The sequence below is a fragment of the Alexandromys fortis genome, unplaced genomic scaffold, assembly GCF_014885135.2.
Source record: "Alexandromys fortis isolate MF-2015 unplaced genomic scaffold, M_Fortis_MF-2015_v1.1 scaffold_31, whole genome shotgun sequence".
In the NCBI taxonomy this organism is placed as follows: Eukaryota; Metazoa; Chordata; class Mammalia; order Rodentia; family Cricetidae; genus Alexandromys; species Alexandromys fortis.
This window is the reverse complement of record NW_026067974.1, coordinates 10,519,848-10,537,116: the sequence shown is the minus strand read 5'-3', so window position 1 is coordinate 10,537,116 and position 17,269 is coordinate 10,519,848. Positions and strand designations below refer to the sequence as shown.

The 17,269-nt window shown below is 48.0% G+C and overlaps 1 protein-coding gene across 2 annotated transcripts; it reads left to right on the top strand.

The window, feature by feature from the left end:
* The first annotated feature begins 7 nt into the window (after positions 1 to 7).
* Positions 8 to 14,303, top strand: Gsdmb (gasdermin B). Of its 2 annotated transcripts, XM_050157163.1 has the most exons (10): positions 8 to 1,181; positions 3,122 to 5,269; positions 8,536 to 8,749; positions 10,251 to 10,410; positions 11,085 to 11,166; positions 11,264 to 11,308; positions 12,876 to 13,036; positions 13,150 to 13,291; positions 13,619 to 13,689; positions 14,113 to 14,303. In XM_050157163.1, exons 2-10 carry the CDS (start codon positions 5,035 to 5,037, stop codon positions 14,260 to 14,262), a joined length of 1,260 nt encoding a protein of 419 aa, XP_050013120.1. In that variant the 5' UTR covers positions 8 to 1,181; positions 3,122 to 5,034; the 3' UTR covers positions 14,263 to 14,303. The 2 variants fall into 2 exon arrangements, with proteins under 2 accessions (XP_050013120.1, XP_050013119.1); XM_050157162.1 differs by having other exon boundaries at positions 13,619 to 14,226.
* The last annotated feature ends 2,966 nt before the right edge of the window (positions 14,304 to 17,269 follow it).

Genomic DNA, 17,269 nt, shown 5'->3' with positions numbered 1-17,269 from the left:
GGGGGGATCTCTGAGTTCAAGGCCAGCCTGGTCTTGAAGAGCTAGTTCCAGAACAGGAACCAAAAAGCTACAGAGAAACCCTGTCTCGAAAATCAAAAAAAAAAAAAAAAAAAAAAAAAGTTACTTTGGGTATGTACTGGACCAGCCTGATTCCTGTAGTTGTTACAGTTAATTTTCAGTCTTCGTTGCTGCCTGCCATGCTGCCTGCCATACCACGGCATTTGTTAGCTGGCCCTGAGGTCATTTTTGTATTCCTGGTACAGCCATGGCTATTACCTCTCTTTACTTGGGACCCACTTGTGGGGCTCAGGGCAGCCTGGCCACATATATGGGGCCCAGGTTGCATAGCTGCCATGACAGACAGGCTTGATAGAGACTAGCCAAGAGAGTTTCCATTTACTGGCAGGCAGCACCCAATTCCAGGAAAAGCCATGAGCTGATACCACCCAGGATTGGACCAGCATCTAAGGGAAGTACCTGAATATCTTACCCATTGGATAAGATTAAATAAGATCACCAGATGTCCTTGAGCCCAGCAGTACCTATTCCCTTCCACCAAAACACCCCTAGACAGGTGTTAGCCAGTCAGGGTCTTGAATCTTGAAAACCCTCTCACCCCAACCTCTACTATGATAAAAAGTCTCTCCTGCTCTCCTGGGCAGACTGTTGCATCGGACACACGGAGAGTCCAAGTTCGGGCTTTAATTGAATAAAGGCTCTTGGCTTTTGCATACGGATTCAGACTCCTTGGTGGTCTTTGGGGAACTCCAATTTGGGCATAACATTTGGGGGCTCGGGGCTGGAGAGATGGCTCAGAGGTTAAGAGCACTGGCTGCTCTCCCAGAGGTCCTGAGTTCAATTCCCAGCAACCACATGGTGGCTCACAACCACCTGTAATGAGATCTGGCACTCTCTTCTGGTGTGTGGGCATACATGGAGACAGAATGTTGTATGCATAATAAATAAATAAATCTTTAAAAAAAAAACATTTGGGGGCTCATCCAAGATCCCCCAAGCCTACAGGGACTACCGCCCATAGAGCCTTCAGCCTCAAGTCGGCCTCTGAGTTTTCTGTTTTGTGTCTTTCTGCTTGAATATCCTTCTGCAAGTGCGTCCAGAATCAGTACCAGAAACTGTAAGAACCTGTAGACGGTCTATGCGGACACGTGAAGAGATCACAGGTGGGTCCCAGGGCCATGCTGTAGACAGTGGATCTCTCTGGTTTCTGTAAATAGATGTGCAGTTGTTGCCAGTGTCTCAGCTTCAGTTCTGCCTCCGGGCACCAGGGGGGCTGTTTATCTGTTCCTTGTCCTGTGTGTTGTTGTGTTGTTTGTCCTGACTTAGACTGATGCTGACAATGTGGGCACCTAAGAGTACGCCTACTCCCCTCCCTCCCTTTGATTCTGGACCTCTTTCAGGACTTTAGAAATAGAGCAAGAAAAAAGTGACTGGAAATAAAAAGGGTAAACTGGCCATCTTTGGCCAGACCGAATGGCCAGCATTTGGAACTGGGTGGCTGGTAGAGGGAACCTTCGACTTACACGTCATTTCTAGGACATAAGACCTGATTTTTGGCAAACCCAGATACCAGGACCAGATTCCTTACATAGTCGCTTGGGAGACCTTGTAACACACCCTCTTCCTTGGTTAAAACCCTTTATCTCCAGGGGGCTGATGAACAAGACCATCCTCGCCTTACAGGAAGACAAAAGGCAAGAGGACCTTAAGCCTTCTGCCCCTGTGCTGCAAAGGGGTACAGAAGATGAACTCCTCTTGCCTCCTCTTTCCGGGTACCTCCCCCAACTGGTCAGGAGGCCAGGAAGGGGGCCCAGGGAACTTGGGAAGCCCACCTTGCACCAGGGGGCGGGCCCAGTGAGAATTGCCCTGGGAGGTCAACTCTGTCCCTCTTCCCCTGAGTGCGGTTGGCCCATAGGACGGTGAGGGCAATGAACAGATGCAGTATTGGTCCTTCGCCGTGAGTGATCTCTACAACTGGAAAAAGCAAAGCCCCCGTTTCTCAGACAATCTTTTTGATTCTGTTATGTTCACTTACCAACCTACTTGGGAGGATTGCAGTCAGTTGATACAGGTCCTGTTTATCACGGAGAAAGGGAGAATTCTGACAGAGGCCCAAAAATTGGTCCCAGGATCTGATGGAAACCCAACTGTCAATTCTGTGCCAATAGACCAAGGCTTCCCCTTGACCTGTTCTAACAGGACAGGAATTTCACCTTGGCAGAAGGTAAGGAAAGGCTCCAAGTCTACTGCCAGGTTTTAATGGGAGGTCTCCATGTGGTCCACCAGTCTGGCCAAAGTCAGTGATGTACTTACTACAAGAAAACACAGGATCCACTCGGGAGGCAGAGGCAGGTGGATCTCTGAGTTCAAGACCAGCCTGGTCTACAGAGCTAGCTCCAGGACAGGCTCCAAAGCCACAGAGAAACCCTATCTCGAAAAAAACAAACAAACAAAACAAAAAAACCAAAAAAAAAAAAAAAAAAAAACCACCTCCATCAGCCTTCTTAGAACGGATTATGGAGGGCTTTAGGGCATACTCCCTATGGATCCTCAGGCCGAGGAAAATAGGTCATCTGTGGTCCTGGCCTTTGTTAATTAGACCACGCCTGACGTTAGGTGCAAGTCACAGAAGATAGATGGGCTTACAGATCAGAGCGTCCAGGAGCTGTGAGCAGTAGCTCAGTGTACAACAGAGAAGCCCCAGAGGATAAACAGATGAGGGTCATTGCTGCAGAGAATGCAGAGTTACCTGGAAATACGGCAAGAACCCTAGCAGCCACCGCAGGAGACCCAGGTGAAAAGAAGGAATGACTGAGATGCCTAGCCAGAGGCCAAGGTAAGGGCCTCCACCGAAGGGAGCATCCTAGGTGCAGAAAGATCCATGTGCTTATTGCTGGGGAATGGGACATTGGGCTAAAGGGTGCTCCCAGGAGTCCAAACATAAGGACTATGACTCAGGATGTGACTCCTGCCACGGGGTTTGAGTCCCCTCCCTGAGCCCAGGGAAAACCTACAAATTTAGTAGTAGTAGAACTGGAACTCAACATTTTTTTAATATTTATTTATTATGTATACAATGTTCTGTCTGTGTGTATGTCTGCAGGCCAGAAGAGGGCACCAGACCTCATTACAGATGGTTGTGAGCCACCATGTGATTGCTGGGAATTGAACTCAGGACCTTTGGAAGAGCAGGCAATGCTCTTAACCACCGAGCCATCTCTCCAGCCCCTGGAACTCAACATTTGATCTAAACCAAACACCAAGGGAACCTCTCTCAAAAAAAGTCTTGGGTGCAGGGAGCCACAGGTATGAGCCAATATTCATGGACTACCCGAAGAACAGTGGATCTCGGAACGGGTCAGGTATTCCCCATTCCTTCCTGGTCATACCTAACTGCCCCTACTCCTTATTACGAATATACCAACCATTGGATAAGATTAAGATGTCATCAAACCCAGAATGTACCTATTCTCTTACACACACACACACACACCCTAGACAAATGTCAGCCAATCAGGTTGAATCCTGAAAACCCCCTTACCCCCAACTTCTACCATGATAAACGGCTGGGCGCGCTCTGTTTGTACTGCTGCATCAGACACACAGCCCAAGCCTGATCTTGAATAAATAAAGGCTCTTTTCTTTTGCTTACGGATTTGGACTCGGTGGTGGTCTTTGGGGAGGGAACCTTGCGGTTTGGACATGATTCTCATTCCATCTCAAGCTCGCTAGATTGTCCACGTCAACACACCATTCTCTGGCCCAAACTCACCGAGCCCCTGTGTCAGAATCTCTCACTTACTGCTGAGTCCAAAGAGCAAGATCTCTCCTGGCCCTGCCATTCCACCTGGGCCATAAGGAAGGCTAGATGGGTGGGGCACCTGTTGTTATCCAGATTTCCAGGAAGTGCTGCTGTTAGGAGCTTTCAGGTGCCTCCATTAGCACTCCTCCAGCCGGGAGCCGCACAGAGATCTGACAGGATTCTGACTTGCCATCTCAGGTAAGAAGCTGGGGACGGTGCATCTGAGCTGGCTGTGGCTCTGGGCACTGTCCACACACCTAGAATCCCTAGACTGGAAGAGAGTTGAGAGCAGACTACTATAAGATAGGACAGACAAAGGGCAGTGGGGGGTTAGGTGCCTAGGCCAGACATTAGGGACTTAGGAGGTCACAAGGGGTAGGATACAGTGGTGGTGGAGACCCAGGAAGCTTTTGCTTCTTTCAGGGGCAGACTTAGCACCCTGAAATTGGGAAAGGGTTGGTAGGGAGACCCAGGAATCCCAACTGGAGCCGAGGGAAGAAATAGCTGTTAAGACTGGTATCCTGAGGTCTGGCACTTGGCAATCGTTGGAGTCTTCTCAACTCTCATTTGTTGCCTTTGGGACAGCAACCTTGCTCTGAGAAATGCGGAAACTGGGGTTCACTTTCCTGTGTGGGGCAACCCCACCCCATTTGCCTCAGTAAGTTCTATGAAGGCCTGAGGGAGATTTGCGGTCTGTGTGTCACGATTGCCTCACTTTCAACACGCAGGGAAGATTAGCTATTCCAGTTCCTAGTTGTCTGGAACTGGGAGCCCTTGCTTGACCCCAGGCTGTGAAAGGCAGTAGATTAAAAATCAAGAGTCAGGGACTGGAGAGATGGTTCACTGGCTGCTCTTCCAAAGGATCTGGTTTCAGTGCCCAACACCCATATGGTGGTTCATGACCATCTGTAATTCCAGTTCTGGGAGATGAGACATTTTCTTACTTCCATGGACACCAGGCATATAGGTGCATATATGTACATGCAGACAAAACACTCATACATTAAATAATAAATCTAAAAAAAACACAAAGTCAGATGTGGTGACCCACCTGTTGTAATTCCAGCTTTTGGGAGGTAGAGGCAGGAGTTCCGGGGCATCTTTCACTACAAAGCAGGTTTGAGGTCAGTCTAAGCTAGACATGACTGTCTTAAAGCAAAACAACAAAAAGCCCTTTCTGACCCAATACATCTCTCACTGTTGGTCCAGGCGTAATGTCTCTGTTTGAAAGTGTCACAAGATCCCTGGTCCAGGAGTTGGATTCTGGAGGGGATATGATTCCTGTCAAAAGTATGGTTGACGCTGGTGCATTCAAATGTGGTTATTTGGTGAGAGGACGGAAGAGGGTCTGGGGATGGGCCTACTACCGCAAGACAGACCTCACCCTGGAGGACATACTGGACGAAAAGGACGAAGGACTATTTGGTAGGCTGCCTGCAGGATTTAGAGGTCAGTATGTGGCAGGTGAGAAATGGCCGGCTTGAAACCTTGCCTGCTTCTATTCTACCCCGTGCTCAGCTCTGCATTGGCCTCAGCTAGTTGATTTGTACACCCTGGCACACCTCCAATAAGACACACACAGAAGGGTTGGTGAGCAAGAGGAGTAAAATAGAGATTTTTGTTTTGGCTTGGTTTTTTCAAGACTGTGTTTTTCTGTGTAGCTCTGACTGTCCTAGAACTCACTCTGTAGACCAGGCTGGCCTCGAACTCACAGAGATCCACCTGCCTCTGCCTCCCAAGTGCTTGGATTAAAGGCATAGCCACCACCACCTGGTGAGATTTCTTTGTATTGGAAGTCATTCCTACATAGTCTCCCTTTCCTGTGTCTCTCTGCAATGCCAATTCCTGAGCTCTGAGTTTATATTTTTATAATTAAACTGATGGGTAAATGGAGGAAGATGTGATAGTCAGGATGGACGCAGACTTCACAGCTAAGGTTGCCCGGTTTTGAAGGCCACTCTGCTGTTGACCAGCAGGGTGATGTCCGGATGAGCTGCTTTTTATCTGTGTAGGTTTCAGAGTCTTCACCTGTGAACTCTAGATGACTAAGTAAATGGCCCTGCCGGCCATGGGAGGTGCACGCAGACTCTCCCTCTGGTAGCTCTGCTGGACAGGACCCCTCTTCCCTGGGCGTGGGCTGAAAGACAAGTTGAACTGAAATTTAGAAGGCATCAGTTCTCAGCTATGGGTCGTGACCCCTTTGTGGGTTATAATGACCCTTTCACAGGGGCTGTATGTCAGATATCCTGCGTATCAGTTACATTATGATTCCTCACTAAAAATACAGTGATCAGGGGCTGGAGAGATGGCTTAGAGGTTAAGAGCACTGACTGCTCTTCCGGAGGTCCTGAGTTCAATTCCCAGCAACCACATGGTGGCTCACAACCATCTGTAATGAGGTCTGGTGCCCTCTTCTGACCTGCAGGTATACATGGAGGCTGAACACTGTGTACATAATAAATAAATAAATCTTTAAAAAAAATACAGTGATCACATAGCAACAAAATAATGTTATGGTTGGAGGTCACCACAACATGAGGAACTGTATTAAAGGGTTGCAACATCAGGAAGATTGAAAAAAAACCATAGCTCTAAGGGTTCTTCCTATCTATCTATCTATCTATCTATCTATCTATCTATCTATCTATCTATCTATCTATCTATCTATCTATCTTTAGTGGCTAAAGAGACAACTTGGGTGCTGGGAACTGAACTCATATTTTTGGTTGTGAGCCTAGCCTTTTACGGCTGAGCCATCTCTCCAGGGTTTTTATAGGAGGGCTTTACAATGCTGTTTCCCTGCCTCGAAGTGCAGATATTCCTGGGGTTTCTTCTTTTTGTTTCCGCTAACCCTGGAATCCATTTTAGTGTCTTATCCTGAATTCAGAAAATCTACCATATTTTAGGTGAACAAATATTTGAGTATGAAACTAAAGTTGTGTGGTCCAGACCTCTCTGCTGTAGTCTCTTAGTCTCTCTGCCCTCTCATGTTGTAGGACGTCCGCTTTCGCTTGGTTGTTTTCCATATTTTTCTCTGTGGTTCAGCCGTGGCTATGGTTTGGGTAGTCAAGTGCTCTGCACATCCATGAAGGGTGTGCGTGCTGTCTGCTTGCCTTCCCACCGCTGATCACCTGACCGAGGGGGTATGTTGAAGTTCATATTTGCCCTCCCACACTGCACTCCTTGTTTTCATCTTTGTCTTTTCTGTCGAGGCATCTTGTTTGTGTGCATGTTTTACAGATCCGGGAAGAGATGCCCAGCATTTTCCCTCCTCTGTGTTTTCAGTTTGCTCCTTTATGCTCCATGATGTCAGCCAAGGTGGCCACACCTCGAGACAGGAGGGATGAGAAAGGAAGAGCTATCTAGTCTCTGAGCCACACATCCCGTCTGGGCTGATGACCTCACACAGTTTAACCTGCCTGTGAAGTGATGATCAGAATCAAGTTCGCCAGTAACACCCTGCTTCATTGTCATAGTTAGACTGGACAGTGACTTTGGCGTGGTCCTGAGAAGGACCTCCTTTCAGTATTAGCACCATTGAGGGCATCAGCCAGGACACTTGTATGCATCATCAAGATGGCTTAGAAAGAGGGCAAACGTGGAATACGTGGAATTCATTTTTCCTTTTTTTTTTCTAACAAAGTACATATCAAACTTATACTGCTTGAGAAATGAAGAGGCCCTGAGACATTAGTGCCCTATGGGTTGATTTTTGTTGTTGGTTTTTTTTTTTTTTTTTTTTTTTTTTTGGTTGTTTGAGATAGGGTTTCTGTCACTTGCTCTGTAGACCACACTGGTCTTGAATTCAGAGATCTGCCTGCCTCTGCCTCCCAAGTGCTGGGATTAAAGGCATGTGTCACTACTGCCTGGCCCCATGGATTGATTTTAAGTAGTTCCTAATTTGGTCATTTTCTATTTCAAATGCATTTCCTCTGGAAATCCAGCTGGGCCCCTCACCCGGCAGCAGGAGCTGTCCCTTCTTTGCAGGTCTGTACTTGGGAGGTCTAAGGAGGAAGGTCTTCCTGCATCCCCTATATCCTCCCTAAACCACGAGCAGCAGCAGAATCAGCCTACCCAGCGCTGGGCCCCTGATGAATGCTACATCAGACGCCTGGAGTCTGTGCAGATGGGCAGCTTCCCTGGCCACCTCACTCTACCCCTGCACCAGCTTCCCTGGCCACCTCACTCCACCCCTGCACCAGCTTCCCTGGCCACCTCACTCCACCCCTGCACCAGTTTCCTTGGCCACCTCCACCCCTGCACCAGCTTCCCATGATCACCTCACTCCACCCCTGCACCAGCTTCCCTGACCACCTCATCCACCCCTGCACCTTCATGCAGACACCAGGGACTGAGCTACTTGCATTTTGTTTTCCACGTATCCTTTCCTTGCCTCATTTCAGAATCCCAGTGGCATTAGCTTGCATCTGTTGAACCCTGTAATGTGTGCCAGGCACTGTCTTAAGTTCTTGCCTGAATACTTGGTGTCCCCAAGCATGGGAAGGACTTAGTTAAGATTCTCTCTCTAGAGAGAGGCCAGATGACTTAACAGGTTACCTGGGGAGAAGGGTGCAGGGCAGACTGATGCCATGGACGGTGGCCTGTAATGTTGAGGACGGCAGGCTTCACGGAGGAAGGGGCAGTGCTAGCAAGGGCTTTCTGGAGAAGGGCCTTTTAGGTTAGCATCAATGTGATATTTACTCTTGTCTTTCCAGGTGAAAAGGCTAAATTCCAAGTCCAGGATAAAACAGATTCAAAGCTGTCAGTAAAACTGTTGTCAGCAATATTGCCAGCAAAATTGTCAGCAATATTACCGGCAAAATTCCCTGAAGAAATACTTGCCGTTGAAAGACTACGGTCCTGTGATTGGAAAACCACCATAATACATAGGAAGATAACCCAGAGATATTTGGATTTCCTTGTCAACAAGTGAGGCGGGGACTGAAGAGATGGTTCAGTGGTCACGAGCACTTGCTGCTCACACCAAGGACTTAGTATTGGTTCCCAGCACTCATATGGGGGTGCCCAACCATCTGTAATTCCAGTTCCAGGGGATCTGATGCCCTTTTCTGACCTCCATCTCTTGCACCTATATGGTACACATACATACACGCAGGCACTACACATAGATAGCTACTTTTTAAGATGGGGCTGGATTCAGGCAGTAGTGGGAATGGACAAGGGGAAGGAAGCCTTCTGGGCATGAGTCATCTCAGGGGCACCCTGGCTGTTCACCCTCAGGCCCACTCCTGTGCTGACCTTCCTTATCTGCCCAGGCAGCCTCCTGGCTCCCTCACAGCCTGCCATCTTCTGAGTGACCGATTGCTGTGGGTCAGATCCAACAGAAACCCAGGACAAAAGACTAACTGTAGTGCCTGTTAGCTTACCAAAGAGGATGCTGGCCCCCAGGCTCACTCAGTAGAGTGGCTCTTCTCAGCTCGCCACATCTGCCCCTGTCCTACCCTCAACTTCTCCAGCCCGAGGGCTTTGCTTCTCTTCCCCCAGCTTCTCATTCCTATATAATCCTGCCATTTTGGCCGTATGCTCTTTTGGTCAGCTTTCTCTCGCTCCTCTCCTCTCTCTCTTCCCTTCTCTCCCCCAGTGCCTGCTTCCCACCCCAATCTCATCATCACCTGGTTCAGTCTACTGGTTACATTTAGTCTACTATTTTCTCTCTTTGTTCTGGACAGTTGTGAGCCACCATGTGGGTGCTGGGAATTGAACCTGGGTCCACTGGGAGAGTAGCCAGTGTTCTTAACCACTGAGATATTGCTTTAGCAAACAAATTTTTGTTTGTTTTATAACAAGATCTCAATTATTGTAGCTCTGGTGGGCCTGGAACTTGAATGTAGACCAGGCTGGCCTTAGTAAGAGTCCATCACAATGGGGAATTTGGTAACAAGCAGCAGACATGGTGGCAGGAAGCAGAAGCTGAGAGTTCACATCTCCGACCACAAGCAGGAAGCAGAGAGAGTGGTCTGGTGGTGGCAGGTGGCTTTGAAACCTCAAAGCCTGCCCTTAGCGCTGCACTTCAGCAAGGCCACACCTCCTAATCCTTCCCAAACAGCACCACCAACTGGGAACCAAGACTCTGGGGGACATCTCACTCAAACCACCATGTACCCCCCCCCCCAAGCCAACAAGTGTAGTAAGAAGAAAAAGATGTAATTCTGCCTACATCATAGAGGGTGGGGTATGAAGTCTCCCACCATCTGTGATGGGCAGGAACATACTGAATGCTAGTGAGATCCCTTCCCATTGAGCACCCTGCCTCCACACCACCGTGGGTAGAATGTAGGGTGATAGCTGCAGTGTGTAATGTCCCTTGGCTTTGCAGCCCTACAGGAATTTACTCTGAAAAGGAAGTAGTTGGTAGACAGGGAGAGGTCACTGAGAGGCCCTGAACTCTTATCCCTTCCATTCCCTCTAGGAAGGTGAAGCAGAAACTACCCGCTTCATTTAAAACAATTAATATGAAAGAAAATATATATCTGGTGACAGAAACTCTGGAGACAGAAGACGAGGAAACCCTACAAAGAAAAATGGGCTATAAAATTTTGTGCTCACTTCTTAAGAACTATGAAAAAAAGGTTAGTACCCTGGGAGATGGGGTGTGGACCAGCCAGCCTTGTGCCATCCACTGAAGGCCCCCTGAGGGTGCCTGCCAAGACTAGGCCTTCTTAGCTCCTCCTCAGGCCTCTCGGAGCAGTGCTGGCTGGTCTCTGTGCCTTGTGGAGGAAGAGTGTGCCGCCTTGAAGGAGTCACAGGCTGACTTAGGATGCCCTCTTTTCATTTCCTTTTTAGTTTTATTTTTTGGTCTTTTGAGACAAGGTTTCTCCACATAGCTCTGGCTACCCTGAACTCACTTTGTAGATCAAGCTGGCCTCGAACTCATGGAGATCTGCCTGCCTTTGCGAGTACTGCGTGCACCAGCACACTCAGTCTGGATAGTCTCTACCATGTGGTTATTCTGTCCCGTGTCTGTCTCCCTGTCTAGCAGGCAGGAGGAGCTAGAGTCCCTGGAACAAATCTTGTCTTCAGTATACACTTGTTAAACAGTGGAAACAGAATGGGTTTGGGGTCAGACATGGGTTCGAATTTCAGCTCTGCCATTGGTTTCAGCTGTAGGATTGGCTCAGATACTTGTCTTAGAGTCTTAGTTCATCTGTAGACTTAGAATAAAACTGTCTACCTCTTAGGAGTGTTTGGGAGATTAGGCAGGATAGCAATGTAATTTCCATCAACACAAACTCTTTCTCCTTAGAGCCAACGCAAAATCACCGTCCCTGCCAACACGATCCTGGCCTATCGAATGAAGCAGCTCATCTTCGAAAATGGGTCAATATGTAAGCAAGAGGGAGGGAAAGGAGGGCATCAATACAGAAACCACTATTTTCTTATTCTTTCTTTTTTCTTTCTTTCCACCTCTCGGTGTTGGCTTAGCTCTTGACTTCTGGAATGAAGGAAGAAGAAGGTCTTTTCAAGGAGGTGAGTGAGCCCCTGGGCTACCCAGTCATTGTCTCAGAGCATGCAAGACGGAAGGCAGTGCACGGCAGAGTCTGTAGTCGGATGTGTTCAGAAGGGAGGACACATGCTTGTGGAGGAGCAGCCTGGATGCACTGTTGGCCCAGGGCCACTTGTTAGCGTGGGGTGGATGAGGGAACTGCACTGAACTAGTCTCAGGTACCCTGCCGTACCACTCTTGCTCATAGCCTCCCAAATCTGGACTTTTCTGACCAGGCAGGAAGGTCTATGGCTCTGTATGTGATTCCTCTGGGACATTTGGGGCTTTCCCTCTACCCAAAGAGGCCTCAGGAAGGGACGGAGGGCATGTTGTACCTTCTCTGGGTGTTGGCTGCTGCTCGAGTCACCCAGGCACAGCCCTGTGGCGGCGGGTCGCCGAGGATGTGAGAAGGATCTTGCATATATAACTTAGATTACGCGGTAAGGGTACAGACTCCCTGACATGGGCAATGGCAGCTCATCACTGGGAGAAGAATGCCCATAGGGGTTAGGTGTGCTCAGAGACTCTGAAGACTTCCTCCCTTGGCAGAGAGAGGACTTACTAGCTATGTGTGGGGCCTTACCTGTCTCTAGGCCCACATACAGTATGGCAGAATTCATCTATCCTCAGGTTGATATGATGTAACACTTACCACTCGGTGGGATCAGCAGAATGGTGCAGGCTGGTGTCTTAGTTAGGGTTAGTATTACATGGTATTGTAGAACACCATGGCCCAAGCAATGGGGAGAGGAAATGAGTTATTTGGCTATATTTCCATATCATTGTTCATCATCAAAGGAAGTCAGGACAGGAACTCAAACAGGGCAGGACCCTAGAGGTGTAGATTTCTCTTTTCTTCCTCCTTCCCTCTTTCTCTCTTTCTCTCTTCCTTTCTTTCTTCCTTCCTCCCTCCCTCCCTCCCTCCCTCCCTCCCTCTCTCTCTCTCTCTCTCTTTCTTTCTTTCTTTCTTTCTTTCTTTCTTTCTCCCCACCTCCTCTTGCTGCAAGTCTCTCAGGCTGGCCTTGAAGTTCCTAAGTAGCTGAGGTTGGCCTTGAACTCCTGGTCCGCCCTCCAGTCTGCTCCTCCCTAGTGTTGGGATTACAGAGGTGCACCACTACACCTGGCTTTGGGGACTACACTTCGGTGAAAATTAAACAACCAAGTTTATTTCTGGATATGGCAAACTGGGACTAGATGAGGTGAACTAGGGAGATGGAAGCCAGGTAAATGGGTGATGGTAGGCATGTCGGAAGAGGGAGTTCCATTTTAACAGAACAAATAGTTTAGAAGAAGGCAAAACACAGAGATGAGGTAAAAACAACAGCAAAAACAAAAAGTAGATTAAAATAAGGTCTAGCCAGGCATTGTGGCATCCTATTGTGATCCCAGTTCTTGAGGCAAGATGATCCGAGAGAAGGGCAGTCCTTGGCTACATAGTGAGCCTGGGCTACATGAGACTATCTCGGGGGTGGGTTGGGGCAAGGTATAGTAGACTTTACAAATGGAGCCTGTTGGCACAGTGAGTCAGATTCATAATTGTTGTCTTTATAGAAACGCCTCTAGGAACACAGGGAACTACTGAAACTTTGAAGGAGCACGTAGAGAACACAGGGAGAAGCCTGCAGGAACTGGATGAGAAGCAGAAGAATGTGCTATGCTCTGCCACTACATGCGCCATCAAGGAAGGGGGGCTGGAGGACCTGGAACAGAAAGTAAGGGATCCAAGGAAGAACTGGGGTGGACACAGAGGACTGTGGAGGGCAGATGGCAGGATGGGAATCAACTGGACAGAACCATACTTAGCTTCCCCCTCTCCCACCCCCAGGTTTCTGCTGTCTTGTTCTCTGATGCTTCGACGCAGACTGAGGGCCCAGCAGGTCCTCTCATTCGCACCCTTCATGATAATGCCGGGTGCTTGGTAAAAGCACGTGCAGAAGCCATTCTGATGCTCTTGGATGCCTTAATAGGTGAGGAGGAAAGCAGAGCAAGGAGGCTGGTGGAGAATCAAATCTTAGGGAGTGTGTATATTCTATGAGGGGTAGCCCTCAGCATTTCAGAGACTGTCAGTCTTTCCCAGGCCAGATATTGAGGGGGAATATCCCTGTTCCCTCTGGTATAGTCTATAATGCTCCATATTTTAACAGGGGAGTAGGAAACATTTGGGATATTCCCACCAGGCCTCCTGGGAGCTCTCTGAAACCCCCTGATGATGTACGTGTGGTGAGCCACTGAAGATCGCCAGCAAAGCCACCTGTCCCTCACCTTTTCTACTAACAACCTTTTCCTGCTTCCAGCCCTATCTGACAATGCCGAGTATGTGAACGAAGCACTGGAGAATGGGAAGCTGCATTTGCTGAGGGACCAGGTGAGACACTGGATAGAGAGGGCTAGGGCCATAGTAGAGACCAGTGCCTGTGTTCTGGAAGGACTTGAAAACCCCACAGTACAGCCCTTTTTACTCTGTAGTTACTGCCTGCTCATGTCTGTGCAGCAGGTTTGGGACAGATTTGACATGTTCTTCTGCCTGCCAGTGGGCAAAGAGGATAGAAAAAGACTAGTCCAAGATGGCGTCTGGTGCCATCCTGAGTGCCTGCTGCTATGTGGAGATGGTGTGGGGTTCTTCAGCTTTGCAGGAAGAATTCCATGATGGCTCTAATGTCTGTCACAGCTCAGAACGAAGGGCTGTGGCCAGCTGTTGGCCATTGTGGTCTGGGTGTGTATGCGTGTGTGCGTGTGCATGCGCGTGTGTGAGAGCGCCTAGCTTTTAATCTGGTGAGTTTCCTTTCAGGTGGAGTCAGTCCTCCAGAAGAATTGGGGTGATCAGCTTAACCAGAATGTGCACTGTGACCCTGAGGCACGGAGCCTCTGTATCATGTATATTGCTTGCTCTCTCCTGCTAGCTCTGAACCGTAATAAGTCCACCTGTGTCTGTTTGTAACCTAATGTTGGCCTGGATCCTATGCATGGTCTCTGATTAAAAGTAGCAGATTGGGAATAGTGTCTTCTCTCTATTGGTTTTTCCTCTTGGCATGGCTGGCTGGTTTCAAAGCCAAGGTCTTCGCTACCACTAGACAAACGAGGTGACACTGAGCCACACCCCAGTCCTCCTCCTCCTCTAGAAATCTCATTAGATGGCAGAAAGAGGAACAGGCTAGGGGTGGTGGCACACACCTGTGACCCCAGCACTCAGGAGGGGAGTGGAGGGAAAGATCAGGAGGAGAGGGGAGGATCAGGAGGGGAGGGGAGGATCAGGAGGAGAGGATCAGGAGGAGAGGGGAGGATCAGGGGGGGGAGGATCAGGAGGGGAGGATCAGGAGTCCAAGGCCGTTGTACCAGTCAGGTGCTCAGAGGAGCAGAACTGACCGATGAATATACAAATATTCATTCATTTTATATATAGAAAGGGGGTTTATTAGAATGGCTTACAGGCTGTGGTCCAGCAAGTCCAACAATGGCTGTCTGTCAACAGACAGTCCAAGAATCCAGTAGTCACTCGGTTCCCAAGGCTGGATGTCTGGTCTCCAGTATATGCTGGGATCTCACAGTAGACTGTCATGCCAGTGAAGGGATGGACCTACCAGCAAGAGCAAGCAGGCAGAGAGACCTAGCTTCCTCCTTCCGTGTCCGTAATATAGGCTGCCAGCAGAAGGTGTAGCCCAGATTAAAGGTGTATTTACCACTTTATTTTTTTATTTTATTTTATTTTTGGTTTTTCGAGACAGGGTTTCTCTGTGGCTTTGGAGCCTGTCCTGGAACTAGCTCTGTAGACCAGGCTGGTCTCGAACTCACAGAGATCCACCTGCCTCTGCCTCCTGAGTGCTGGGATTAAAGGCGTGCGCCACCATCGCCTGGCTGGATTTACCACTTTAAAAGATATGGGTTAGAAATGCGTCTTTCCACTTCAGATGCTTTAATTAAGAAAAAAAATCCAACCTACATCCAGAAAGACAAATATCATATGTACTCACTCATAAGTGGTTTTTAGACATAAAGCAAAGAAAACCAGCCTACAATCCACAACCCCGGAGAACCTAGACAACAGAGAGGATCCTAAGAGGCATACATGGATCTACATAGGAAGGAGATAAAGACAAGATCTCCTGGGTAAACTGAGAGCATGGGGGTCACTGGAGATGGTAGAAGGAGAGAGGAGAGGAAGGGAGAGGAGTGGGGAAAAATGCATAGCTCAATAAAAATAATAAAAAAGAACAAAAATCTGTCACAGGTATGTCCAGCCATTTGGGTTTTATTTAATTTCAGATTAACTAACTTGACAACCAAGAACAGCCATCACAATCGTTGTCTGCCACTTTGGGAATTTTGAGGCCAGCCAGGGCTACATGAGATCACATCTCAAAAGACAAAAGCAGGGCTGGAGAGATGGCTCAGCGGTTAAGAACATTGTCTGCTCTTCCAAAGGTCCTGAGTTCAATTCCTAGCAACCACATGGTGGCTCACAACCATCTGTAATGAGTTCTGGTGCCCTCTTCTGGCTTTCAGCCGTACACACAGAAAGACTATTGTATGCATAATAAATATTTTTTAAAAATACTTATTTATTATGTATACAATATTCTTTCTATGTGTATGCCTGCAGGCCAGAAGAAGGCACCAGACCCCATTACAGATGGTTGTGAGCCACCATGTGGTTGCTGGGAATTGAACTCAGGACCTCTGGAAGAGCAGACAGTGCTCTTAACCACTGAGCCATCTCTCCAGCCCCATAATAAATATTTTTAAAAAAGACAAAAACAAACAAAAATAAAACAAACCAAACTCACAAAGGAATAGGAAAACAAACTGGCTAAAGAGGCCTAACTTAACATTAGTGGAGTCATGATGGGCTGCAGACTAATAATACTGGGACTAGGCTCCACCCTTAAAATAACCAGGAAAAAACGCAAACTGTACCCTACGGGGGACCAATCAGAATTGAGACAAACAAGTACTAGATGCTCCAGAAGAATAGCTTATATAACTTGTATAGAGGTTAGAATTTTCCTTGCAGCAATGTAGTACCAATCCCTGTTTGACAAGACTGTTGCCCCACTCCTGCCCAATCAGGAGTTCAACCCCTATCTGAATCTCCTACCCTTTACTCCTTAAAAACCCTGCCATAGCTGAGCTCAGGGCTCTCCCTGATTCAACTGTTGTGTCGGAACGGATGGAGAGCCCATGTTTGAGCCTGCAATAAAGGCTCTTTGCTTTTACATAGGAACCTGGGACTCTTGGTGGTCTCTGGGGGGGCTCATGATGTGGGTATAACATTAGCAACAGAAAAGAAGTTTAAACACTTATTTGGGATCTAGAAAGCAATGCAAGCTGGGTGGTGTGGGCCGGAGGGTGCAGAGGAGTGAGCAAGAGAGTTGTTTTCATCATAGGTGTTCTAGAAGAACTGCAGAAGCTCAACACCAGAGACCTAGGATCCCCCAACCTGTCGGGCTAATGAAATGAAAACAGTTTTTTAAATTTTTTTCTTATTTATTAAGACTTATTTATTATTAAGACTCAGCAGAAGAGGGTACCAAATCTCATTGCAGATGGTTGTGAGTCGCCATGTAGTTGCTGGGAATTGAACTCAGGACCTCTGGAAGAGGAGTCAGTGCTCTTAATCTCTGAGCCATCTCTCCAGCCCCAACAGTTTTTTTTTTGTTTGGTTTTTTGGTTTTTCAAGACAAAAGTTTTGGCCTCAAAGTCACAGAGATCCCTTGCCTCTGCTTCCCGAGTGCTGGGATTAAAGGCCTGTGCCACCATCGCTGAGCCATGAGTACAATTCTTAAAAGAAGGAACACAAAGCTTGAGAAGTATTCAACAGCCCTAACAACCAGGGAAATGCAAATTAAAACTGCTTCTTCAGTTCCTCTCGCCCCAGTTAGAGTGGCTAGCATCAAGAAACAAATGACAAGAAATGCTGGTGGCAGTGTGAAGGAAGAAAAAAGCTATGG

What these genes read in the sequence shown, in the direction of transcription:
- Gsdmb (XM_050157162.1), top strand. Translation starts at nt 5,035, where the DNA reads ATGTCTCTGTTTGAAAGTGTCACAAGATCCCTGGTCCAGGAGTTGGAT. An exon ending in CTTCGAAAATGGGTCAATAT is followed by an intron (nt 11,167 to 11,263) that starts GTAAGCAAGAGG and finishes GTGTTGGCTTAG; the next exon opens with CTCTTGACTTCTGGAATGAA. An exon ending in GCTCTTGGATGCCTTAATAG is followed by an intron (nt 13,292 to 13,618) that starts GTGAGGAGGAAA and finishes TCCTGCTTCCAG; the next exon opens with CCCTATCTGACAATGCCGAG.